Source organism: Ostrinia nubilalis, chromosome 4, assembly GCF_963855985.1.
Source record: "Ostrinia nubilalis chromosome 4, ilOstNubi1.1, whole genome shotgun sequence".
NCBI lineage: Eukaryota > Metazoa > Arthropoda > Insecta > Lepidoptera > Crambidae > Ostrinia > Ostrinia nubilalis.
The window spans coordinates 16982003-17009502 of NC_087091.1; the positions used below are offsets into that span (position 1 = coordinate 16982003).

At 37.2% G+C, this 27500-nt stretch overlaps 1 protein-coding gene across 3 annotated transcripts in view; it reads right to left on the reverse strand.

Moving 5' to 3' along the window:
* LOC135071273 (netrin receptor UNC5B-like) overlaps positions 1 to 27500 on the reverse strand; it is a 132639-nt gene that overhangs the window by 30929 nt on the left and 74210 nt on the right. For all 3 annotated transcript variants that reach the window (XM_063965065.1, XM_063965066.1, XM_063965064.1), the window contains exons 3-4: positions 11112 to 11681; positions 4088 to 4287 (exon numbers count right to left, since the gene is read on the reverse strand). In XM_063965065.1, the coding sequence (XP_063821135.1) occupies positions 4088 to 4287; positions 11112 to 11681 (770 nt within the window). The remainder of the gene's footprint in view (positions 1 to 4087; positions 4288 to 11111; positions 11682 to 27500) is intronic.

Sequence of the window (27500 nt, forward strand, 5' to 3'; positions counted from 1 at the left end):
GTTTCGGAATGGATATGCAAAGAGGATATAGCGAGGACAACTTTGTTGGTCAACACGTGCCCGTAAAGTTTTTGAAGTTCAGTTTTGAGGTACGCGTTGTATTAGACGGCTCTTGTATTTTTATTTTTGTAAATGACGTCATAAAATATTAAACTGGTTGTGATAGGTTTAAAGATTTCCATAGCTCGAAGAGCTGATGGCCGCTGGGGCAGGAAAGTTCTTGAGTGGCGACCACGAGCTGGAAGACGTAGCGTGGGCAGGCCTCCCACTAGGTGGACCGACGATCTGGTGAAGGTCGCGGGAAGTACCTGGATGCAAGCGGCGCAGGACCGGTCTTTGTGGAAATCCTTGGGGGAGGCCTTTGTCCAGCAGTGGACGTCTTTCGGCTGAAACGAACGAACGAAGTTTGAGATGTTACTACTTTTATATCAATAAGAGTCATTATAGCATAAAAGGGTTTCTCTACTTTCCATTACGAGTCCAATATCGAATGAATGATCGATATAAATAAACTGAGTGATTGATACCAATCCATTTGCAAGCCTTAAAAGATCTTTACAATCAGACTCAAACAGGGCAAAAAAATAAAATCAGATTGATTGATTGGTCGAAATGCATTTATCATGTATCGCACAATATTAATTTTAAACTTTTGTTAAAGGATACGAATAATATCCTTGCATTGTTGTTATTAACGAATGGAGACAGGTTTACACTCTACAAGAAACCAAATTAGACCCTTTTAAACTTTTGTCAACAACAGACCGCGCTTTGAAAGCGTACACCGGAACGCTTGGCGGTACAAAAAGACGACAAGCGACCGCGTAGCGTTACAAAAAGACGACAAGCGAGCGACAACGACTCGTGTCGCGATTAATAAACGTCAGCCCGCTCGCCTAATTAGGCGCGCTCGCGATGGGGCGAAATAAATTCGCAACTTGCGATTGCTCGCGCTAACGCTTCTCCGAACAGGAAGCAAGAGAATAGCCTATTTTTAGCGAAGTATAAAAAAATGACACGTGCAAAGCAATAAAAGAAGCCAAAAACTGTTTTTCTAAGTGATGGAATCGTAATAGATCTCCATTTTTACCAAAATAATAAGAATGCTATCAAAGACAACCTATTTCAGGGCAATTTAGATAATGTAGCTACTAAAACTGTGTATTTTGTACGTAAATACCCATTTAAGAAAGTAGAATAATCTTATAAGCAGCCTATTTGTATACTTAGTCACCGAATAATCGTTTTAATACATTCGATTCGCTTTCGAGCTGTCTAAACGCTTAATTGTGTTCAATAGCCAATCGATTCCATCGACTCCTTTGTTTGCGATCTTCCTTTGCTCTGTCATTATAGTGTGATTTTCTTAGTGATGACTCAATTGTCTGGGCTTTAAATTTTACGTCCTGAATACCAATTGCCCGTGCTTGATTCATGACTTCACTTTAATGTGTCGCTTTGCTTAGCGGGACTCGCAATTTTTCATTTGTCTTGAAAATAGCGGGGAGCAAGATTTATATAGCAATTCTTGTAAACATTCCACCAAAAAGACTGAAAATGCAAACGAAAGTTTACTTTTTGGCGCAGTGTGTTGTTGTATTGTGACAAGAAAATAATGAATGTTGGCAATGTGCTCCAATGTTTGGCAAGATCTCTCCGTACGTTTCAAAATTTCCATAAATCATGTTGGTCATCATTAATTAATGTATTTTTTTCTTTGCATTCTTTTAAACATAGTGTTCCTTTTCAATAAGATAAAAAATACGAACTTCAATACCAGAATGTCATCAAGTTTAGTATAACATTCACCATTAAGTATTTCATCAATCACAATGTTAAGCAATCTACTATACGATGCACTGTCAACATCGTAATTAGAGTTACATGGATTCACAGCCCGATCGACTTCATCAATAACTTAGTCCAGTGATTCAGGCGAACCATTCTAGTGAATGGTATGTAAATGTCCTTTAATCATTCAAATGACCTTGTTAAACCACAACGACGCCTCATAACTTTGCATATGTCAAATAATTAGGAGTTACAGCCACATGTGATGCATGATTCACGATTAGTGATGCTTCGACTTCATCTTCATCCGATTTTGGGCCCTTTTGCACAGTAACTTAGAGATCACTTTCGATTCTATCTATGCTAGATTCTATGACATTTATATCAGTTACATGAATGTTAATAGGACTGCATGTATACTGATGAAGCTACAAACTATTGTCTTGTTATGTGTCAAATTGATGTTACGAAAAAACGACATCGCTATTACAAACGGGTGTAATAATAATGTTTGGGAAAGACGTTTACTTAATCGTTTATTATTGTCAAAATATCTTTGAGCAACGTGGATCTTGTGAACGTGGAAACATAATATAGCCATACGGGAGAAGAAGGAGAGCAGTGTGGAACAACTTAGGTATAGAAAATTTACGACAGTGCTATAGCCTGAGCTAGTTTAAAGAATAATAAGGATAAAATTGAAAGTGGTTCAATGTATTTTTTAGTTTTAATAAGTGAACTAAATAAAATTGATCGTAACTATCTAGTAGTTCGGTAAGTCTGTTTCATAGAGGATCGAAGTTTATAAACATTTGCGCTACATCTGTTCAAAAGATGTTTGTTTGCGGTACCCTGAGTGCTGCCGTAACACAGTGACTGAATCAGAGTAGTAATAAAATTTTACTTTGAAATAATTCGGGACATAACATTTTAACTTCACTATAGAGCGCCCACGTTTTATTCCTTTCGTATCTTTGTTGGCGATACGCAATGTTAATAAAAACTTTATCAAAATAATACGTTTTTATGACAGCATTAAAAGGAACATAAAATTTTTAAGTGAGATATAGTACTTCGTCACTTATTCAAACTTAAATAATAAAAAAATATTTTTAAGACCTGAATGTTAAACAGATTAAGAAATAAGTACAAGAGTTCTTTTGAAGTCCTAGTAGCCTTACAAAAGTAATTTATTCCATTCTTATCATTCTACCTGATAACAATTGACACGGTGGCAATTAAAGCTAACCATTAATTACATGTTACAATGTATCACCATGCGTACTTTATCGCGCGAGTGTCTGTGAAATAAATTAATGTGGTTGTCTTGACGATAATGACGTTAACGACAGTGTTTTTAATTTTGGAACTCTCAGAAACAAAAAACGTTCTCTAAATGTGATGCTCTTTTGTTTTTTTCTTTTCGAAAATGAGAAAGTGAACATAAAAAGTGAGGAAAAGGTATGAAAAATGTCACTCATACGCTGGAATGCTCTATGAGGCGTGTCAAACTCGGTCGATTTGCAGTAGCTACTTATCGGCGCGGTCGGTCCGTTACGTGATTTCCATAATCTGAATCCCCACTTTGAGGACAAACATTTGTGTCGTCTTGAGGTCTTTCTTGATTTATAGGAGTTAATTCAAATCGATCTTGTAAATTATAGCTTTAATGCTAGTTTAAGAGTTGTAGTTTTATTGGGATTCAGATTTGTGTGTGTGTGTGTAACATCGAATGATAGTAGTACTTTAATGGTTGATGTAACGATATAAAAAAAAAAGCTTGTAATGCTTTTATAATTTTATATCAAAGCAATACAGTTATTTTGGCGCAAGAATCCTGGTTTGTGAATTGAGTAGGTATTCTTAGAACATAGGAACAATCTTGTTATATAGAGACTCGCTTCGGGATTGCGAGTAAAACGTACGAGTATTCGAGTATTTACATAGTTATATTTCTTTGAAAGGAAAATATGAACTTTCTGTTTGTTACCTTTCTTAAAATACTGGCTGGTAATTATTTTTTTACTAAAACGAAGAAATTCTGTCTTTTCACCTGATGGAAAGTAATGATCAATAGATCGCATCTGATTTATGTACTTTTCCTAAGTTAAATTATTTATAAGTACCTACTTAAATGTTATTCTGAACTTTGTTGCGTCTTGTTTGAATAGTGTAATTGGTACTACCGTTCTATTCATGAATAAATAAATAAATCAAGCCCTGAAGGTGGAAGCGAGCTTTACCACCATCAACGAGAAAAAAATGTTTAATACTAATATAAAAAATGTCAACATACCTGCAGCGTAGCCCTGGATATGAGCAGGTTCCCCTCCGCCGATATAAGAACATTGTGATCCTGCTGTAGCGGAGATCCATGCTTCAGCCAGGATATCCTCGGAGGGGGGGCAGCCTGAGGCGGCGAGCAGCGGAGAGTGGCAGCGACTCCAGCCTCCACTGACGTTGGGGATGGGGAGATGGCGAACTGCTTCTTGAGATCTGTTGGGGGAAGAAGTGGATTAGTGAACTAGTAAAATAGACACATTAAATTAATGGAAATATTATTGTGGATATCTGTTTGTAAGCAGATTAAATCTCAAAAATTGATAACAACAATAATTGAGAAAGACAAAGAGACGAGAGGAACCGCATTTGATTCCAACAGTAATTTCATTGGGTCACTTAAAAAAAAACTTTATGATACCACTTGAAATTATAATTATCTGATATCGTATTTTAAAAACAATGCAATAATGTGTTAATTTGCAGTTAATACACTTTAAGTTGCTGTATATAATCTTTTGTATCTAATTTATATTGACAATGGAAGAAAATAACTTCATTAAAACGGCTACGGTTAAATTCTTTCATTTTTCGGGTAGCACAATCAAGTAAACACTGTTGCATCGTACATAGTTGAATTAAGTGTTATTTTTGCAATAAAATGTATATCCTCATGCGCTGGGGACTATTCATTGGATTTATTAAACATCTGACAGTTGAATACATTGCACAATATCCCGAATCCAATTTATCGCCCGCATTAAATTCTGAAATATGTCAGTAAACAACAAAGACGTCAGTATTCCCTCCGTTCCCGAAACCTTGAGGTCGCGACTAATTCAATAATTGTCGGATCAGTAATGATGTAGGGTAGGTTTTGTTGCGTAACCCCAGCCGAGTTTGGTTCAAATTGGTAGATGATAGCGATTTAAAAATTATTTAGTGAGGGAGTGATGCTGGTACCAGAAAGTAGTATTATATCATGTGGGCAAAACACGTGGTGTTAAATTAGCAAGAGCACGACCCTTTCTAATTTAAAATAAATTATGTATAAAGAATTAGTAAATTAGAAACGGTCGTGCTCTTGCAAAGTATGTACTTCTATTTGGGCAAGATGGAAAGCATTGGGGGAGGCCTATGTTCAGCAGTGGATGTCCTATGGCTGAGATGATGTACTCCATTTACCTCTCTCTACGCTGACCAGACATATTGTTGACGATCCTGATGTTTCTGGGGGCACGGCAGTGCCCCCACCAAGTTGAGCAAAAAAGCGGCACGGCCGTACCATCCTTTTCTCGAAGCAATTCAGGCCATTTTCGACCCCCTGTACATATTTATCTCTTAAAACATCTACAGGTAGAGCGGAAGTGGTCCTGGTGTACTCCACCCAAACCATACATTTAGTCAAAATCCACAAATCATGTATCAAGTCAGGTTGATAGTGTCTGAAGAATTGTCATATGGAAAAGTTATCTTTAAATGTAGGCACAAAAAAACTTTTCATTCCAATAAGTCCATGACTTGCTCCACTCAAGGCCTCGTATTCTCACGTCACTCTTCATAAAAAAGTAACGAGATCATTGATTACATAATTTGGTGGCGCGTCCCGTCAATAATTGTTTTTCATTAAACTATTAACTGTGTTTTGGCACTGTGGCTTTGTCAACGGCTTGTTGTTTCGAAGCGTTAATTTGCGATGGGAACAGATGTCATTTCGGTTGTGAAGTTTAATTCAGGATAGTAATTAGAACCCATATTTTAACACGACACGAGGTCATTATTTCGGACCTCAGTCACAGAATAAGTAATAGTACCAAGGCCTCAGTTGAGTCAAATGGAAGATATTCGGAAATTCATACTTTTGAGTAGCTTAAGTAAACTTAGATATGACAAGTCAAAGAGAGACTATAAAAAGTGAAATCAGTCATCAGATGAACATTTTAGTGCCATTAAATCATTCACATTAGACTCACTTCATTCATATTAGTAACGTTAAAGAGAAATTATTATTGTAATTCTCTAGAAAGCTAGTAATTTATAGGAGAGTGCTGGTGATTTTTCTTCATTCAAAGTCCAATAAAGACCGTGACGCTTTATTACTGTCACTTTTAGCGTAACTTAAAATTTGTAAAACATAGCCCTTTTTGAAGCACACAATCTTTTTTTAGTTCTCTATCCAGAAGTGGCTCTAAACCCATTCCATGTACCCATCACTATTCACAAAGTGCTTGAGTCGAGAGCGCATATAAATCTACTACACGGTCCATTACTCCGCTCTGTATGAGCCGGACTGTGTTTGTTTTATTGATAGTTCCTAGGGCCGCGAGTTCGATCCTATTGAAGCTTGCAACAAATCGTGTTGTCTCTTTCCGAGCCCTCATTTATCTTGGGTGGTGAATTGGAGCTCTTTTGTTCTGTTGGCAAGTGTTGCGAATGTTACAGATGTTAGATCCTTTGGATGTGTCGTGAAAATTTAATAATAAAGTCTATAAATATATCACTTCTAAATAAAGGGTTACTTTAACTGCGCTATATCTGATCCTATTCTTCTTTTCTAATTAGATCCGGATGACTAGTTTTGATTGATTATTCTATTCTTATCTATTCTAGCGGCGATCATGAGCCATCTTGATTATTAATTAATAACGTCTAATACAATACTAAATATACTATCAAAATATGTCTATCAACATCATCATCATCTCAGCCATAGGACGTCCACTAGGTCTCCCCCAATGCTTTCCATGCTGCCTGGTTGGTAACGGCCTTCCTGCTACCTTTATGATGTCGTCGGTCAACCTTGTCAACATCACCAAATATCAATTGACAATATTTTTTACATCTCTTCGTTATAATTTTAACAACTATCACACTTAACATTTTTACAACTTCAGTAGCCCCTGAATCCTTAAAATGCTACCGCGAATAACCAAGTTCGGGGGAAGCTTAAAACGTGTGGTAGATGGGCGTAAATGATAAGTGTTAGGTGGATCCGGCAGAGTTGGCGTAAATTATGGACTACGTTTCATTTCCTGTAAGAAATTCGTACCTAGTAACGTGGGGTTAGGGATGGTAGATGCGTTGGAGGATACAACACGCGTAAAGGCACGAAAATTCCTACAAGTCATTTGATGTGATTATTGTACACAAATAACGTTGAGAACTTTAAAACCGACTACGGCTTGTTCCATCAATAGAAGATAATGTAAGTCCAATATAAACAGGCCTCGTGATCAGGAATAAGAGCAAAGGAAAACAAACGACTATCATATTAATTAAGGGATTTATTAGTTTTGATTACTCGTATAATATTAATAATCCAGAATATTGGAATATTCGTTCTAAGAATAAGTCAGGCATTACGTGATCTATTATAATGAGAGTTTGTTAAAACAACTCCGTCTTTTTCGCGATTCATATCAATAACTTCTATAAAACTTAAGGCAATATTCTTCTATGCAGTTAACGAAAGGGCTTCGCTCGGGTGCACGGTTTGCTCGTTTAGCAAATGCAATTTTGTAAATTGGCGCAGTATGATCGTTCTGGGAGACTGATGTCCCCAGTCTTCAGAGAGTACTTAGGGAATGCCCTGACTTGAATCAGCAAATTGGTATCATCTACGCTTAATAAATGGAATCCGTGGGATCGAATTACTTTAAAATAAATATTCGTTCACCTTTCAAGAACAATGGTTTGAAATAAATGAAGAAAATAATAGTAGCATACACCAGTTAATACTAGAAACGTAAGGTTTAAAGATATCCATCCATGGTTAAAGTCGTACACTGTTAGATTACTCGAGTTATCAAATTACACACAGTAAATATTTTTTTCTCTGTAACATTATATCAAAGAGAGAGATGTTGCGAATTAAGACATTACACATACCAAAGAAACTAAATCACAGAATGTACCCTAAATCTTGTCAACATACACAAGATCAACTGCACTAGTTGCAAATTTCATCGCGTTAATACCAGACTGTAATCCATCCAGCGGAGATTTATATCCGCGCCCTCAAAAAATATGGCCCGGATACAACACGAATCCGTTGGCAGTTAACATTGAATTATTTTGTAGTGCCCACGATCCGGGCTACGTTTCTCGCCATTTTCATAATATTGTAATTTATTTTCCATGCCTGGATGGCTGCGCTACTCGTAATTTCGAAGCGGTTCTCGAAGGTAGCCTCTTTTTGAATTTGTACGATGGATTTTGCAATAAACGATGCGGTCGTATTATTTCGACCAAGTATTAATGCCGGTTCGTGTCCTCTCACATCTAAATTATGAAACGAAATTGTTCTGAAGTATCTAATTGCAACGTAGCCCTAAGTTGTTATTAGGACATAACGTAAAGCTTTTAGAAATTAAACTAATTTAAGTCAGGTGTTGTACAACATTGATTTGATCTAAAATATCCAATAAATTCTGTTCAACATGCATTTTGTGTTTGTTTTCTTTCCGAACAATAGCCAAAACAGATTTAACTCTATTTTCATCGAGCATTCGACCAAGAATTCGGTGTCACATTCACTAACACCGCTATTTATCTTGCAACATCATTGTTAAACTCCACATCTCTCTATAATGAATCGTAAACTTTATTACCATTCACTTTTACCGTAACAGCTCTCTTAAAAGCTTAATTATAAATAGCTCTCAATAGTATGTTTATTTTTAGTTCGGAATCACTTAGCTGATCCTCCTCAACTAAATCGAATGTAAACACGAAAACACAGCATACTACTTCAGTAAATCTAGATGTCGCTTCATACTTGACATTTTTACTTCCATTCACGTCACTTTATGTAGGCGATTGTGTATTATTCACTTAAGTATTGCTATAGTGTAAGCGAAGCTATAGCGACTAGTAGATAGTAATTGTTTTTGCTTTTTGCTAACACATTAATATTTATTATCTAAGGCTGGGTTACGCAATCTTACTTTGACTTTAACAAACGTCAGAAATCTGGCAAACTGCATACAAAACATACTGGTTTTCATTATAGTTACTGTCAAAGTTAGGTGGTGCAACTCAGCCTAAGAGATTTTTTACACCGCTTGATGATTTTATTTTCACGTTTTTAGATGATGAACACAAATTTACTAAAATTACTACTTTTTGGTAAAAAAAAACATGCCCAAATTAGTTAGGAATGCTGAATCTGTTCTAAATTTGACTCTATCAGAAATAACGATTCAATAAACTGCGAGTAACTGCCCTGGAGAGCCGAAATAGGCCACGACATTTTCCTATTACCAAAAATACTTAGAACCTTTAAACTTAAGCATTCGACACGCCTTCGCCTCGCTTCTATCCGGAAAACCTTACATCCGTAGCGACATAGACTCGTGTATTTAAAGCTGAGCACAATTAAAACTGTCAGGATGGAAATTTAGAGCGTTTGTATTACACACGGTCGGTTCACGCAATTAGTGTGTGTCTCCTTCTGTGCCGTGTATATTTAGACATTTATGAGCCTCCGTGTTTGCTCGGAGACATAATTTCAGGAGCTCCTCATTTTCGGGTCTTTGTTTTGGCAAATTGAAACAATGGATGTGGGAAGATAATTTCGGTGGAAGAGCTAATTTACAAGGAGAATGTACCGTTTACGTGCTTTTGTACGCGTATTTTGTACATTGCAAGCATTTGAATTAATGAACTGAGACTTCAAGAAATAGAAAATTTCATTGATGATCGTTTTTCTGAGAAATTAATCATAAAAACAATCCCTACAATTTATTTCAAAATCCAAAAATAAATTCAATTTTGGTCAGACGTAAATGGAACAGAATCTCATTCCAAGATTAAATGTAATTTCAATTTGAGGGTTAGAGAGTGACCCAGTAAGGTTATACCTAATTTCCATTACGTAATCCAAGACAAAGCTGCTATTAATCGGCCATTCCAAACAAAAGGTACAAATACTTTGCACAAAATGTTAGTCCGATCTCAAAATCTTTTTAAAGTCACTCTCTATATTTTTGTCAGTTTCTTAATATATATCAATCATTAAAGATTTTAATTTGAGACTACTATAACTAAAGTAGAAATTTACTGGAAGTAAATGGTTCGAAATATGTTGATTTTTTTTACTGTGTAACAAATTGAAATAAAGTACATTTTTAAATTCATCAAAGCCGAAAAATTGATTTGCTTGTTCTTAATTTGCTGTGTCTAAAGTATAAATCTGACAAACGGCCGGACCGACGTTTATTTAATATGTACGGAAGATTTAGTTCTTGTGTCCATTGAATTAAATCGAGCCCGCTGCTTAATGCTTCGTACAATAATATAAATGGCATTATGCATACTCCCTCTTCAGAATTAGACTCTCAATTGGTCGCCATACTGGAAATAATTTGGTTAAAGGAGAGGGTTTTGTGTATATCAAACAGTAAAGATAGAATTTGCTTGTGTAGAATGATTTAGCTCACCATTATGTTCGTATAATAGTTAATGTTGTTCATAGTCACTTCTAGTGTGAAAGCGTTATGGTGATGTTTTAAAGTATTTCTCTGCATTTCGTCACAAGTTCTCCAGTCAAAGATACAAGCAAACTAACTGGGTTAGCTAAATCTGTCTACGGAAACTCAAATTATGACTTTTGATGAAACGATGCACGCTCCGACGCCGGAAGCCCCGGTCTTTTTAGCCACTTTCAATATAAATCGGTATTCATCAACATTCTTAATGACCGCGATGACCGTTCAGATGATTTTATTTATTTTACACTATTCCTTATATCAACATCCATAACCAAACTCCCCAATAAAATCTTTAACGGCCAGCTAAATGCGTACTCGGGCGATCGACTCAAAGTTAAACAAAACCATTTACATGCAGACAGTACAAGTTAAGAACTTAACAGCAATTTATTGGGAACTATGTTTATTCAACGGAGTTTCCCCAACTCCTTCACGTCTCGCTGTCACGTCGAAAATTAAACAGATTAATCCTTAATTAAACGTATTCAAACAGCACGATTCTGGAATTGCGCACCTTGAAAAAGTAATTTGAAATTCAAAGCCACTTACATGCTAATTCGACGACAGCTGGCTGACTCCTGATATCACCCCTGCTACTCCAAGCGAAACACGTGCACGTGAACCGATCTTCCCCGAAATACTCCTCCAACTGGTCCCTCGTCACATTACACTCTGCTTCAACGATTCTAACACCACTTTGGGGATCCACAAATTCAAACTGCGTGCTCGCGACCGAGCGAACATCGTTGCACTTGAAATACACTTGTAATGCATTTGCTGCGCGACATCTCAGCGTTGCTGGTTTGTTTCTAACAACAAATGCGTGTTGGGGTTCCTGAAGGAACATTGGGAGATCGTCGGTTGAGCTTTGGAGGTGGTCTCCTGTGAGAGATGGGAGTTCGTCGACATCATCTCGACTTTCGTGGTCGTCTTCTTTGTTCGATTCGTGGTCGTAATCTTCTTCGAGGTAGTCTCGGTGGTGGGGCGGCGGGTTGTTCTTTTCAGAGTTGTAAGGGTCTAATGCTTCGACTCCGGCCGGGTGGGCGTATTCGGGCCGCATTGGCAGCGACGGGGTCGGCACCGCTGTGGTGCGCTCCACCTCTGTCGTGTTCAACACATCTGTAACAAATGAGAATGCCATGAGTCATTGTGTCGTATTTGCTTAGGAATAAATATTTGGGACATGCCTTTGGTTCATTTTAAGTAACTGAATAAGTATAGAGATTTTATCTGCTTGGAAAATAAAAATCTATTTGGTGTTCATTCATTGGTTAGTTTTGGTAGGCGTCGACTGGCCGCCGTCCAAAAGATGCATTGTTATTGCGGTACGATGCGGCGCATGGCTTTAAAAATGGTAGGGAAAATGCGCTGAATGGCGCATGATGTTACGGTACGCAACAAAAATACTCTACAAACCGTTGCGCTGGTGCGTTACTGTGCGGAAAACTGTACATAAGCAAGTTACAATGCCTAATTTAAATACCTAATCAGATTGACTGACATTGATAACCTGCTCAGTCAGGCCAGTGAATTGCGAAAGCAATGTAGATTTTAGGTCATTTAGATCTTGATAAATGAAGCTAACCCGCGATTATACGCAACTGAACCCTTAATATTCCGAATTTCCAAGTAAACAATTATGAATGATAGTTTCGAACGCTCAAGTTTCACGATTAATTTATTCGAGTGTGGGAACATTGTGAGCCCATATTCTCGCTCACGAAACACGACAAGACCGTTAATAAGACTAATAGCTGTTATTTAAACTCCATCTAATTGTGGAACTGAAATATCGCGTCAGTTCGAATAAACGGCAACTGTCATAATAACATGTACCCCAGTCTCGCCATCGATTTCTCCCGACTCCACACCTGGCTTGACGCCTCACTCGCGCCTATTTACACGCAAAACATAGATATTTTGATACCACACACCCTACATTGGAAGACCTCCTCCCGACTACACAAAGTCATCTCTAGTTTAAACAAGATAAAGCCCAAATTGTTTCGGCGACAATTTTATAGGTCCCTCGTCAAAATTCGCTCAGAATTGCCATCAGATAGGCGCGTCACTCCTAACATCGTTGACAGCAATATCACTAGACTGTTATAATTGTATGTGAATACGAAAATAAACCGCGACACGCGTGAAGCGAGGATAACTTAATTAGTTTCACTTCCTTTCGGCTTATTTCTATTTCCGATTTTGTGGGGACCGACCGCTATTTCCTTCTGGATCTATTTTTCCTTAATAGGATTTGTTTCGAAGGGTCGTTTTTCTCCGCAACCGGGCGGTGCTCAGTGAGCGGCATATTAAAATCATTAAAATTCCAATTCCCCCGAGATCCAGGTGTTACTGACCTATATTTTAACAACGAGAATTGAAATATTCCAACGGATAACTTCTGAGACGCTAATTAAGATTTAAGTGAGGAAATGTTTATTAATGCGGGTTAAATTATGCGTATACGAACGACAGTATAATTACAGATTGCTGAGAATAGGTTTCGTAGACATAAATGAATTTATGTGTTTTAAACTTAATTTATTTAACAACTGAAACACTAACTTTTTGTATCATAATAATTAAAACATTTTGTAAGAAATATAAAGCTGTTAAACATCTAATTGATAAGTATAACTGGGCGCTCCAAACAGTTAATAAGAAGAATAAAGAGATCACAGATAAAAATGTCAACCGATGTTTACACAGAGAAAACAAGCTCCGATTACTCATTTACGATACGTCGATCAAAAACAAAATCTAATATCACGTCACACACTCATTTATTATGATGGAGGTTGATCAATTAAATATTCTGTTGGGGGCCTGTGGCCAGAAACCATTTTGGTGAGCCCTATTTATTCCTATATCCGGTACCTATCACCATTCGATTGCGTAATCACGCCGTCGTACTTTAGTTCGTTTTTAGCACTCTCTTGATTACCAACTGGTTTGTTTTCTGTCGCAACTAAAGTTTCGACGCCATCCAAGTTTTAATTAACGCTCACCAATCAATTCTTATCAATACTCGTATTGAGATGTTCATTTACAGATTCGAGCATTTCGTAATTTGGGTCGTCCTTTATAACGTCGAGTGTTCACGCTTCTCTAAGTGTTATCTCGGTATATGACGAAACTCCATTTGGAAGTACTGTTACACTCTTACAAGAAGCGGTTTACCAGTGAGTGCTGTCACGATGCAATTGTGAATTACGACTCGGTAGAAAGTTCACTAGATCAATCAATATGGGTTCCGTACTTTCGAAACGTTATCAATTTGAACGATGACCTTTCAGACATAATTCAATATTGTCGTCTACTTATCGTGGTATTTCATCGTACCTTAGTTGGAACAAGATAATAGCTTAAACTTACTTGAAGTCTCAATAAGTGACGGCGATGTGTAACTAAGATTATTATTTCATTTATAGTTCTCAAATTTTATCAGAAGTTGGTTTTAAATTTAATTACTCTGCTAGCAGTTCTAGTAACTTAAATGCCTATCTATGCCTTTTGTAATAATGATAATTATTCAATGAAGAAAAATTCAATAAATTATTTGAAAGAAGTTAGAATAAAGTTAATACCTGCTATACGTCTACCATCCATGAAATGGACGAAATGTTTTCTTAGTTTTAAAATGCCGGTCGCGGAGGATCACAAAATTAATGTAAATGGAGAAATGCCTTATCGCCACGAGTCAGAGTGAAATATGTTTGCCCTGATGAATGCTCGGATTCCTGCGGCGACTGCTAACGAGGTCTAAAAACAAATCGAAACTCATCAAATTGGCTTCAGCCCGTCACTTAATTAAATAGTAGTGTGAGGTTACTAATCGATTACTTTCGGTCGATCGATATGTATATTGTATCGATAGAAATAGAAAATGGCTGAGCTTAATTATTGTCTTCATTAATATTTGTTTATTACTTTGCTTTCATTTCTTCGTTTAAAAGCCACGATGTTGCCTTCATTAAAAACCTCGCGCTCTTGCACTGCATAAACAGCATTGCAGAATTTGTTTAGCAGTGCATGGCTTAGTCTACAGTGATGATGATAAACAAAACATTATTTCGATTGCCAAGTTTACAACCTCATTTTCACCGACCGTTATCGATATTGAAACAAGTAACAACACTACTACAGACACCGCCTTATGTCATTTCGTCCGGTATTCAAATAATTAGGGCTCGCCTGGCGCTATTTCTGATGAGTATATTGATGGCTCAGTTTAATCAATGTCTAGGGTGCATTCCTGCTTCTACGCTCGGTTGAATACCACGCTATTCTTATTGGGAATGTTGGTGATACCATTGTCTAATTTAATGTAACGTGAGGCGCCACATAGCTATTCAAATAGGCTGTTACTATGTTACCTATCTACGTATGTGTAAACTTTATAATTAATTTAATTTGCTATAATCTTATTGAGACTCGAAATAAAATATTATGGGAAGAATCTTTAGTTAGACAATATAGAAATAATGACCGAACCATTCAGACAGTCATGATGCATCAAGCATGACAAAATGAACACAACTTTAAAGGTAATTTGTAATTTTAAAAACGATACTCATAGCTGCCACTAACTTTCCAGCAAAAGATACTACAAATGGCTTCATTACTGCGAAACAAGTTGTTAACAAAACATGAGCAACAACAATAACCAATCATGGAACAGATAAAAAGCCGAGAACAAAATAAGCGATCCGCTCACACATTTTATCGGAACGTATAACACATGCCCAATACCCCACTAAGTGGTCCTTGAGAAAAATAAAACTACAACTTCTAATGGTTCAGATATCGGGCATTAAACTCGTCTGTTTTTGAGTGCCGATAAACATTCATAAGTTTATAAGTGTATAAATAAATCAGAACTCACGTTTCTGATAAATCCGTTGGTCGGAGTAATAAAACATTCAAGCGTGGTGCACTCGCATCCGTTGAAACTGAGACTACTTCTTGAGGTAAATAGAACAGCAAAATCACACAAGACTGATTGAAAGGCATCAGGAAAATGGCAAAGGTATTTCCTTTAGGAAAATATTTTTAAAAGCATAGAGTATTTACCGCTTCTATTCAAATTCTAATAAATATTTTTTTTTATAAAATCTTTAGGTAACTGTCAATTTTGGAGATGGACTCTTTGGTAATACAATTTTATATTTCGTTTTAATTATTATTGATTAGTATTAAATCGACAGTTAAACTTGGATTCAGAGATCGACTAAAATCTTTTAAGTAAAGAGAAAGTTTGTAAGCAGTTTCTAGTACAAAACTTTGAGCAAAAACCGCTGAACTAGCATTATGTACTTAGTTCTAGATGTTTAAACGTATTAAATGTTTCAGTTACCTATCCTTTTAGAACTTGGAAGCTCTGTTTAGATTTGAGTTCAGAGACAATCTAACTTTGTTTCAAAGTTAGAACAATTAATTTCATTACACTCTTGCTGATTAAATGATTAAACAAGTTTGTCTTTTTAACTTTCAACTTGATTGTTCCAAGGTTAACTAACTGATTGGTTTGCACCATTTTACTTTAAATTTGACAAACATCAAAAATCTGTCAAACTCCATACAAAAAGCACCGGTTATCGTTATAGTCGCGGTCAAAGTTAGGTGGTGCAACTCAGCCTAAGAATGCTTGAAACTGGCCTTTTTCTTTGAACTACACTCTCCGTCTTGATGCAGTTTACTCGTAAATGCACTTAACGCTAAGGGAGACGTAAAAAGATGCACTCGATCTAGTTAATGGGGATGTGGGCGGGCGACTGCTGAAGTAAATCAAAGGGGAGATGTGTTTTATGACGTTTTCGGTGTCACAGTTAAACCGGTTGTCGTGTTACAAGGGTTAAGGTTAATAACTCAATAGCATTGAGTCATACTTCTGTATCAGTTGATTTGAATTGAATTAAAATGTGGATGTTCGTCTACGTTGATATGTCTATTGATTAAAATACGAGTTTGATAAAAAGTTAAATGATAAACATGTATGAATTGGTTGAATATTTTTTTATATTGAGAGATAATGTAGCATCAAATGCGTTTTAAACATAATAATTAATCATAGTTTTAACCAACCACTAAGCAGTAGTCCATTAGACCTGTTAACTACAAAATACAAGGTATATCAAGATCTCATTCCAAACTACCTATTCGAAGGTCGCCCGGATTGTTATTTGCCAACCGCCTCAAAAGGAACCACGTCCCTGAATTTATACAACACATTAACAAGGTGCAAAAAGCTTGCAATCATCGGCCAAGTTTCTAAAACGCACCGCCACATTCTCACCCCTGCCGCAGAAAAACATAAAGGCCGACCACTCCCACAAAAACTGCTTGAATAGCCACCTTTGCTGGAAATGTAACACGATACATACAAAGAGTCGTCGAGTGCCAGTCAAGAGGTTCCCAAACAAGATAATCCCTTTGTTAGTCGAGTTATAATGGCGTCTCCTGGGAGTTCGTCGCTATTATTTTCTCCTTCATTCACGACAGCTGCGAGGTGTGCTCGAGAGCCCGTTTCCTATTTCAACGTTAATGGAAGTTCAATTTTTGCAAAGGAAATCTCTTCAAAAGTCATACAAGTGCCGATTTTGGGAGTTGACTTTTTTGTGACAACTCTATTCAGTTCTTTATCATTTAATTAATCTGTCATTGAAATAAATTGATAATTGGTACGAATGAATAATAAACTCGTAAGAAAAGATTAAGAATCAACAAAGTACAAATAGACAGCAAAAAGAAACTGATTACACTGTTAAGGCCCCCATACACATACAAGTTAATACCTTCAGTAACAGCTTTATAAAAGTTGAGAACTTATACAGACACGCGGACTTGTGTACTATCCAAAGATATATAGGTACATCATTGGGGCATCTTTTAAAATTCTCACGTCTCCATAAAAAATCGCCGAGACGTGTTTAGTTTCCAGCGTGAACTAAGTCGTAACAAAAACTAGCTTACAAACTTCGCAGCGTTCCGCAACTTCTTTTAGATGCTACAACTCAAGCAAAAAGCATCCTAACGTAAGAAAATAGTTCAAAAAACAACCACTTGAGTTTTGTTTGAGAAAAAATGTAACAGCTCCAATTATCGTATCTACGCTAGTGTGAACCATGTGTTAGCCCAGTTTACATGCTAAGTGTGTGTTAGAAACTCCATAGACAATGAGGTACTGTATTCTATTTTGAAGGTTTGAATGTGACGTGATTTCTATAGGTATTGACGATTTAATGGAATTGTCGTGTTCGGAAGTAGCTGTTAGATCGTGACGTGCTACGTTTTTTGTTCGCGTGCTTGTATCGCCCTTTTTATCTTCAGTCGATGTTTTTTCTCCATTGTAATAGGTTTCTCTAACGTCGCTGGCGTCGACAGTTATATTTTTTGTCGGGTTAGTCCCAACGGCCCCGGTGGATCTGCCCCGTCAACGGGGTGGATGGGAAAAAGTGTTTCAACGACCCCGGTAGTCATAGTCTTAGCGTTCAACGGGGTGGATGGAACACATCAAGTGTCAACCACCCCGGTATATCGTTTAACGGGGCGGATGGACCAAATCAAGTTTCAACCACCCCGGTATTTCACTAAACGTGACGGATGACATAGATCTAAAAGATTCCACCTCGGTATTGCATACCGAAAATAAAACCTGTTAATAAAATAAAAAATAATAATATGTAAATAATAATTAGTTTTATTTAACAGTCACTGTTTAAAAAATCTTCAGCATAAAAGTAAGTTTAATTGTCACAAAATATTATGGTCATAAACCTATAGATTACTTTTAGAATCACAGATGCGCAATTGCATTAATCAGTCAATATTAATAATCTAATAGTCTAATGTGATAAAAAGTAACTCTAAAACTCCTCACTAACAAATAATAACAAGGAAATCTAAAATTGTTACAAAACATTATTATTATTTAAGAATCACAAATACGTAGTTACATAAATCAGGTGTTGATTAACTAACAATAGTACTTAAACTACTAATTAAATAAATCATTAATAACGAAAAAAAGTATTCTAAAATTGACATAAAAATATCACGGTAACAAATTATGATTATTAGTTTTAGAATCACAGATGCGCAATTATATTAATCAGTCAATAAACACTTTAATGTTATTAAAAGTAACTCTTAAACTACTACTTTCAAATAATAACAACAAAAAAAATCTAAAATTATTACAGAATAAAATAATTATTACTTTAGAATCAAAGAGACGTAGTTACCAACATTTAGATGATCAAACGAACTTACCAAGTGAAGTTCGATCTGAATTATCCTGTTTTCGCCGAAGAGATTTATTTTACCGTGTAGTACCCCTGTACGACAAGCCAATCCGCACACAATATTCAGCGTAGTAGTAGTAAAAAACAAAAGAGCGGGCAACCCCACCCCTACCACGCTGTGGGCTCGGTGTCCGAGCGGTCTCATTATATTTAGAGAAGAGATGACATTGACGTTTACCTCCAGGGAAGAAGATATAGAAATCTTCGGGTTGGGAGGGACCTTAAATCTCTTCGGCGAAAACAGGATAATTCAGATCGAACTTCACTTGGTAAGTTCGTTTGATCATCTAATTATCCTGCTTTCGCCTCCGAGATTTATTTTACCGTGTAGATGTTTAGAGCATGGATCAATGTCCATGTTAAATGGTTAAGAGAGTAAATGTCAATGTACTAAATACATAATAAAGCAATATTTTTGTATTATAATCGTATTGCATCACTTATTCATAACAATAACAAGTATCACGGTCTCAACAAGATTTTGTTCATTATAGAGTATTATTATATACATTTATTTGTACTTCTATTAACTGTTAAGTACGACTACTGATTGTAAAAAGTTGCCAAGACAGTTGACAGAGCATCCTGTCTATCCAGCACACTGGCTAATTGTGTCAACGTTGACAGCGGCGCAAACCGCAGGCCATACTGCCGCGTGTCGCGTGCTGTGTGGGCCGAACGCCCTCGTGTCGACACTCCTTTCCTATATTTATCCAGTTTCATCTCAGAACTGAGCTTGACGACGGTAGTGGTTAACACCGAATCGATCACAGTGACTGCAAGGCTAACACTCTGATTGTTGTAAAACATAAGCTCACTTGCATTTTAATTAAATAAATAAATAATGTGGTTAATTAAAACTTATTAATTTATTTGGATACAGTTTGTATTTAATAGCACTATTTAATAGCAATCTTTTGATTCTTGAAACCTGACCTATAAATTATAATATTTATTTAAATAATTATATATTTCAATAAATTATATGATTTCACTAACGATATTGCTAAGCGGTGGTTATTTAATGTTATTATAGGATGCACCCGACTTTAGAATATGCTAAGAAAATAGAGTAAGGTAGGTACAATGATGTAATTGAGCATTGTAAAAATATTTATTTGTCAGTCATTTGGTGTAGTGGTTTCGAAACGGACTACTATGCCGAGAGGTCCCGGGTTCGATCCCCGGCCGGGCAGAAATTGAATTGATACATTTTAATTTCTGTGATGGGTCTAGGTGTTACTATGTATAATATGTACTTATGTATATAAAAACGGTATTTAAGTATGTTTATATCCGTTGTCTAGGACCCATAGCTTTGCTCAGTTTGGGACTAGGAGCGTAGTGTAAAATGTCGAAAGAAGGATATTAAAATTTATTTATTATTTGCGGAGTGTATAGCGGAGTCTGGTACGTTTTGTTTGATCAACGACTGCCAAATACAAAACTCACTGCCAAGGAAAGGTAAGCTTAAATGGGCAATATGGTACTACTGATGTACCTGTTGCCCCGGCATTCTATTTTATTTTTATTTTTTATTTATTTATTTTTAGTGAAAAAACGTATTAACGTCTAAAAAAAAATGGTCGCCATTCTAAGGCGAATTAATTGGAATTAATTCATGTTAATCGTGTAGAAATCTCTACGCCAGACGATAAAATATGAATTATGACTAAATATCAAACAAAGTTCAAGAAACAAAAAATAGTTTTATGTCATGTACTGAAACCAAAGCGTCTAACATTTTCTGAGACAATATTAAACCAAGCTCCTACTCCGTGTCTTTATTCAGACACCTTGATTCAGTCAGCTTCAGTATTATGACTGTGATGATTGAATTTTTATAATCATGTTAAGAAAAAGTAACAAAATACTAATTCTCAATTTATACTTCATAGGAAGGGAAGAAAGACTCATTCATTATTATGAGTTTGTGGCAGCGTTATCGATTCGTAAAATAATATCGCATTATTTTTTGGTATTATTAAAAAATGTCCTTAATCTAAATTGAAGGTTACAAGTAGTGGTAGTACTGGTAGGTACCTACATAATACATAGTTTATTTTATGTGGTTGATTCGTTCTTTGACTGACCAAAGTCCACTAGTCCGGTTGTTATTACAAGCGGCCCGATTTCTTTTTTGATGTGTCAATAATTTTCTATTACATTGATTACAATGTAATTATTATTGTGTTATATTTATAAAGACATAGTTATTATCGCTTTAACGCATAATTAGATACTTTGCTTGTCTAAAAGATTTAGCAAGATAAGAAATGATTCAATGTATTTCATGATGTCGCATCTCTTCTTATGAGAATTCTAACGTTATACATAAATAATTTATACGAACCAATTGTAAAACAGTACATGGAGTTAAAACTGACCTTTTTTTTTTTTTTTGTAAATAAATAATAATAATGATGATGAAGCCTTACTTTGTAAGACTATCAATAGTATTATTAGCATTAATCATACATTGATTAGTAGGTACAAACCTACATAATAATGTTTTTCCAATACAAGAAAAAATTACATCATCTTATGTACCGATACCGATACAGTTTAAGGAAGCTCTTAGATTTTATCTATTATTTATAGATACAAGCTGGTGAGACGTCATGAATAAAAAAATAAACTTTGTAAAAATATCAGGGCTAAAGCAAGGCCGCAAAGAGACAAACAAAAATGTTGCCTGTTTGTTCAGATACAAAACAAACATCCGTTAAAATAAGACCATAATTCTATTTGCTTTTCAATGGCTATCGTGTTTATGTAATAAACATATTATATTAATAAGTTTCTTTAAACCATAAATGAATCTTTTGTTAAAAGTTTAATTGCGGTTAAAATATCATCCCTTTTGAAGTGCTTAAACCACATAAACTTTGTTTAGCATCTTATATAAACGCTATCTAAGTCCACCATCAAGGAACATTTTTTTTTTTTTTTTAACAAGTGGGTAATCTCAGTATGTACTCGTGTCGACGGATGCGATTAAGAATATTCTTAATATCAACGTCTCTGCGCCGACGTGTATAATTATTTGTTTGTATAATTAATTATGTTTACTCGCATGGTTATGATGATTATGAAAAAAAATCATCTGGGTTCGATTCGGGAATCGAATAGGTATCTCGGTACAATAAATTCTGTAACCGGATAATATGTACATTGCATTTAAAATAAAAATATTTTAAGCGGCCAGCACATACCTGTACATAGATGGCGCGTCGTCTAGGGACGCGGGTTACCTTGGTGTTCTGGTCGGTCTTTAATGGCGCTTCCCGCGTTGCGCTGGCAGCGCTGGGCATGCGGCGGCGGCGGCGCGGCGCTGCGGCGTAAATAAAGGCGCCTGCGCTTGTGGAAGGCGGCGTGGTTGCGCCGCGGGCGGGTGATAGGTCTTAGCCCATCATACCATACAGCAGGGCGTAGCTTGTCGGTACGGCCTCTGTATAAAGCCTCGATTCACACAGTTATGCGAACGGCTAAAGCTTAAATTATATATTCAGTGCAGCAGCCTGGATTAGTTGTCATATCAAATAAATACCTCTTTTCCCGTTTTAGAGGATTATAATGAGTTATAGTTGTCGACCGTCGATGTAATTGGTCGACCGACCGGAAATGTAGAAAGATCTTTGTAAGTTTCCAACAAAAAAAATGTGAGACTGATAAGTACTCACAATCACAATGTCAGTTAATATGAGTCGTTGCATAGAAAACACGACATATTGTCATACTTCATATCGACGGTCCCTACGTACAATTCAGTATCTACCAGTTCCGTGATTTGCCGTTTTTGTTTGCAAAACCTTCAGAGCACCCAACAGTTACGGGTCAGTTCAAAAAACATACAGTTTTTATTCAAATTGAACCTTAAAACGTCAAAAAACAAATCCCGCAACTACAAAATTAGAACGATTTCCGCAGTAAAATTGCATTAGTGGGAGTTACGAAATTTTACGTTGGACCGCACGCTTAACCCCGCGCGCCCAACCCCGCAACTGCCACTTTCATTCGCGCAGGTCGAGTGAATTGATACGTATTTTATGAAGGAAATAGGTATTATTGTGGTTTCTGACCTAATTTGTTTCACTCAACATTATACCAACGGCAAATTAATCATTTAACTGTAGGAATCTGGTAGTTGCGTTGTTTCACTAGGGAAAATTAAAGTTACTATTGTAAGTAGGTGGCACTTACCTATTTTTACGTCGGAAAATTAAAGTATCTTCTAGCCGTAACTGCCACTATAAATGTTTTACTTTGGAAAAGTTTGTTTTATGTCTATAAGTTAGTGCCAGTAACGGTGTTTTACGCTGAGAAATTGTATTTTAGCAATATCTGGTGGAGATAAAAGTGAAGACAAAACAATATAAAATATGATATACAACACGACTGAAGTATCTAGGGTCATTTATTAGACTTAACGCAACCAAGTTCTTCTCCTATGCTACTTTTTATAAGATACAAGTTTGTAAAAATATCGTAAAAAATTATTTTATTTATTTATCAAGCATATTATGGAATTCAGAAATAAATATAAGCAGGCAACACTTACAAACAAAAGTTTCAATTAACTCAGAAGCTAGTACTATTACATGCTTACATGATATTGCATACATACCCGTCAGAAGGATGAGGTATACCCACTAAAAATACCCTGATGCACCCGTCACTCGCTATAAGTGCTAACTGTGAGATTCCGAACAAAGACCTCCCGCCTACACGGCGACAGTTGGGACGAGAGCAGCTGGAAGTACACAGCTTTCCCGCACACACACTCACCGTCAGCAGACGGTGATGGTGGCTTATGCAATGCCTCCCGTACTGCACGACCCCGTTATGCTGGCCATTACTGAGAAAGGAAGATAGGAGGCAATCATACTGTCACCTTCCCTGGAGTGAATTCAAATGCACCCGCACTTGGTTCGTAGTCGCGCTATCGTACCGCAGCTTCTTTCGGCACCTTGTCTTCTCAGATAGAGGTGATTCATTACCACCCAGGTTTTGTTACCGTCCACATAGCTTTGACTATGCTATCCCGCAAGAATATGGTGTGCCGTATGCTCCTAGCCACCGCAATATAGGTAGGGCTCGAAGGATCCGTGCCCAGTCATGGTGAAATCGCTCGAGCAACCTTAAACTTCTGCACGATTGCGAATAAGGTTCGGTGACCCAACTTAGCTACGGCTAGGTAGTTTATCAACTACTAGACTACAGCACAGGCTAGCGAGTCTCACGTCAAACGGCCTCTCTGTCCTCCTAAGGCGGAGCTTTCACCTCGTTCTTCACGCTGCGTTAAAGCCTACGATGTAGCCCTGTAGACTTTCTGGGCCTGTTAAGGTCTTAGAAGATGGGTAGCGTTACCCTTCCCTACGAGGGTGATGCCTTAGATGGGAGTCCTGTACAGAATTATGCTTTTGAGGGTGCCAGTATAGAGCTCCTGGCCTTTCTCCATAGCCTTCAGACATAGAGTTCTCGGACTTCCAAATTAGGGAAGCAGCCACGACGAAGCAAGCTGTCTTCCATACTGTTAGCGGGTTAAATCGAATCTACGCATTCCATCACTATTCAATCGATGACTCGTGCACTTCACTACGATCTGTCACTTGACTTTCGGTATTTTCGCGCGTATATTAATGCTAAATGTTTTAATGTTCAAGTTTGCTAATAAATGTGGTTAATAAGTAAATTCAGTCTTTATAGAGTTCAGAAGTGCGATCAGTACCCTTAAACTATATTAATTTGTACGATCTGTTGCGAGTTTCAGTGTGTAATGTGCATGGGACGCTACCTACTTCTAAGTTGATGAAAAGTACTTTATTTCTTGTACATTCTACTTAAATGGATGTTGTTCAGTGAAAACGGCATACTTAGTGTTCTAGTACGTGTGTATTTATAGTTTTCTGTGACTTTGAATGCAAAACTGATGTGTGAAAAAGTACTACTACAAGCATGTTGCGACAAGTTTCTGTGGTGACTTTGGTTTTGTTGGTGAAATATTTTAGGGTCAGGAATAGCTGCTGTCCTGTTCGAAGTCAATAGATCTTGTTAAAAAGGTCTTGAGGTGAAGGGTTGCATGTGCATAAATAACACATCTTGAAGGTGCAATCATTGTTCCTGCTTATCGGTGAGCTGTATCATTTTGGACTATTGAATTTTATTTTAAATAATAACATTAAAGTGCAGTGGAACTAGTCAGTACAGAACATTTTGTGTGCAATATAAACTTATTTCAGAGTTTTATTGTGTGTTGGACACTTAAAAGATTTGAACAATTTATATTGACAAAACTTAATTTTCATTTTTCTAATGAATGATGGTCATTGTAGTGACTAACTTTTGATTGCATTTTATTGAACTATATGTGCTGTTAGTATAACAATTGTGTGCATGTGATTTTTTGTGTTTTGGTTTTGGTTACTTGTGTAATAATGGGTCGGTCAAAACATAGTAAATGGTCACATAGTTCAAGTTCATCCTCTTCATCTGGTAGAATAAAGAAGAAGTATAAAAGAGATCTAAAGGATAAAGACAAGCGTATTGATGCCCTGGAGGGATTGATTAGAGAGTTACGGAAAACAAGTAATTATCATAATGAATCAACACCATCCCCGCCGGTTTCTGTTTCATCAGTGGCATGGGTGCCAAAGACTAATTTTAGTGAAGCAATATCAAAGCCAGTTGTGCGTTATGTGGGGCGTAATGACTTCATACCTGAGTTCAATCCACAAACTACATCGGTCTCTGTAGAACATTGGATTCGAAATTTAGAAAGCACCGCTAAGATGCATGGTTGGGATGAGCGTACCTTAATTTGTAATTGTACTGCAAAGTTGAGTGGTTATGCTAAGGGATGGTATGAGCAACAAGCATCATATGAGATTAGTTGGATTGAGTGGAAGGAAAAATTAATAAAGGCTTTTCCCTTTCACTAAAAATAAATTATCACAAATCAGGGACTTAGTGAATCGAGTCCGGTTGCCTAATGAAGAGCCTATAGAATTTTATTACAATAAATTGGGAATAGGTATGTCATGTCAATTAAGTGATGAAGTGATCACGGAAGCCATCATTGGTACTCTTGGCAACAAATTATTAGAAGTTGGTGCGAAGTCAGCTGGGTGCCGAGACACTGCCTCTCTTCTCCAATATTTGGCCAGTATCAATAATTTAGATGCTAGTGTAGAACAAGACCAACCTGTGACAGCATTGAGAAGTGTCAGTTCTAACAAAAATATAAAATGTTTTGTTTGTGGCAAATTAGGTCACAAGGCAAGTAGATGTCGTAAGAGCAAGGAACACAGATATAAAAGTTCCTCATCTGGTGAAGATTAATTACACAATTAATTTTAGATTATCTGTTTTTCTACGCTTGCCTACGGGGCCTCTACAGCGTATACACTGTGCTTGCTTTCGAAGCCCTATATCACTATTCTGTGAATTATTAACTCCTTGCCTTCGGGGCCTACACAGCGAGTGATACCTGCTTTCGGAGCCTTAATTCACCTTGGTTGTAGTGGCTGACACTTGCTTCCGGGGCCTACACAGTGTTTTGCCTTAATTTGCTCTCGGAGCCTCACACAATACTATCTTCATGTGAATGATGACGCTTGCCTTTGGGGCCTCCATAGCGTGTGTTCTCTTACATTGCCTTGTCTATCGGGACCTTATGGTGCTAGTCAATAATGCTTGCTTTCGGAGCCTAACAGCATTGGTTCAGTGTTTGCCTTAGGGGCCTAACAGCATTGGTTCAGTGTTTGCCTTAGGGGCCTAACAGCATTGGTTCAGTGTTTGCCTTAGGGGCCTAACAGCATTGGTTCAGTGCTTGCTTTCGGAGCCTAATAGCATCTGTTCAATGATTGCCTTTGGGGCCTAACAGTCTTGGTCTAGTGCTTGCCTTAGGGGCCTAACAGCATTAGTTCCGTGCTTGCCTTAGGGGCCTGCCAGCACTAACTCAGTGGTTGCCTTCGGGGCCTTGCCACTATCAGGTCACTCTCTTCCTTGAGAGGGGATGACATCTTCCTTGGACATCGTAGTGACAAGGCGTGATGTACGAGGACCGCTGCGATGTGGTGGTGGTGGAGCCTGCAGACGCTGCTGCTCCAAAGGTCATCTTCGGAGGACCGAAGATGTTGCAGGATGGCCGAGTTGTTAGCGGGTTAAATCGAATCTACGCATTCCATCACTATTCAATCGATGACTCGTGCACTTCACTACGATCTGTCACTTGACTTTCGGTATTTTCGCGCGTATATTAATGCTAAATGTTTTAATGTTCAAGTTTGCTAATAAATGTGGTTAATAAGTAAATTCAGTCTTTATAATACGCACGGCGACGAATTGGAAAAAGTGCAAGCTGCCACTGATTATATACAATTAAGGTCACCGTAGTCCCTAAGTCGCCTCTTACGACACCCGCGGGAAGACTAGGGGTTGGTGACAAATGTATTCTACTCGTCGTAAGAGGCGACTTAGGGACTACATATCAAAAAGAGAACGGGCAGCAGCGCTCTCTGATAAACATCAATCTTTTAAACTGCGATCTTCAACCCGCCTGCCAAGCGTGGAGATTATGGCAAAACCCTGCACTATAGTGGAGGAGGCTCATAGTCTAGCAGTGGACTGT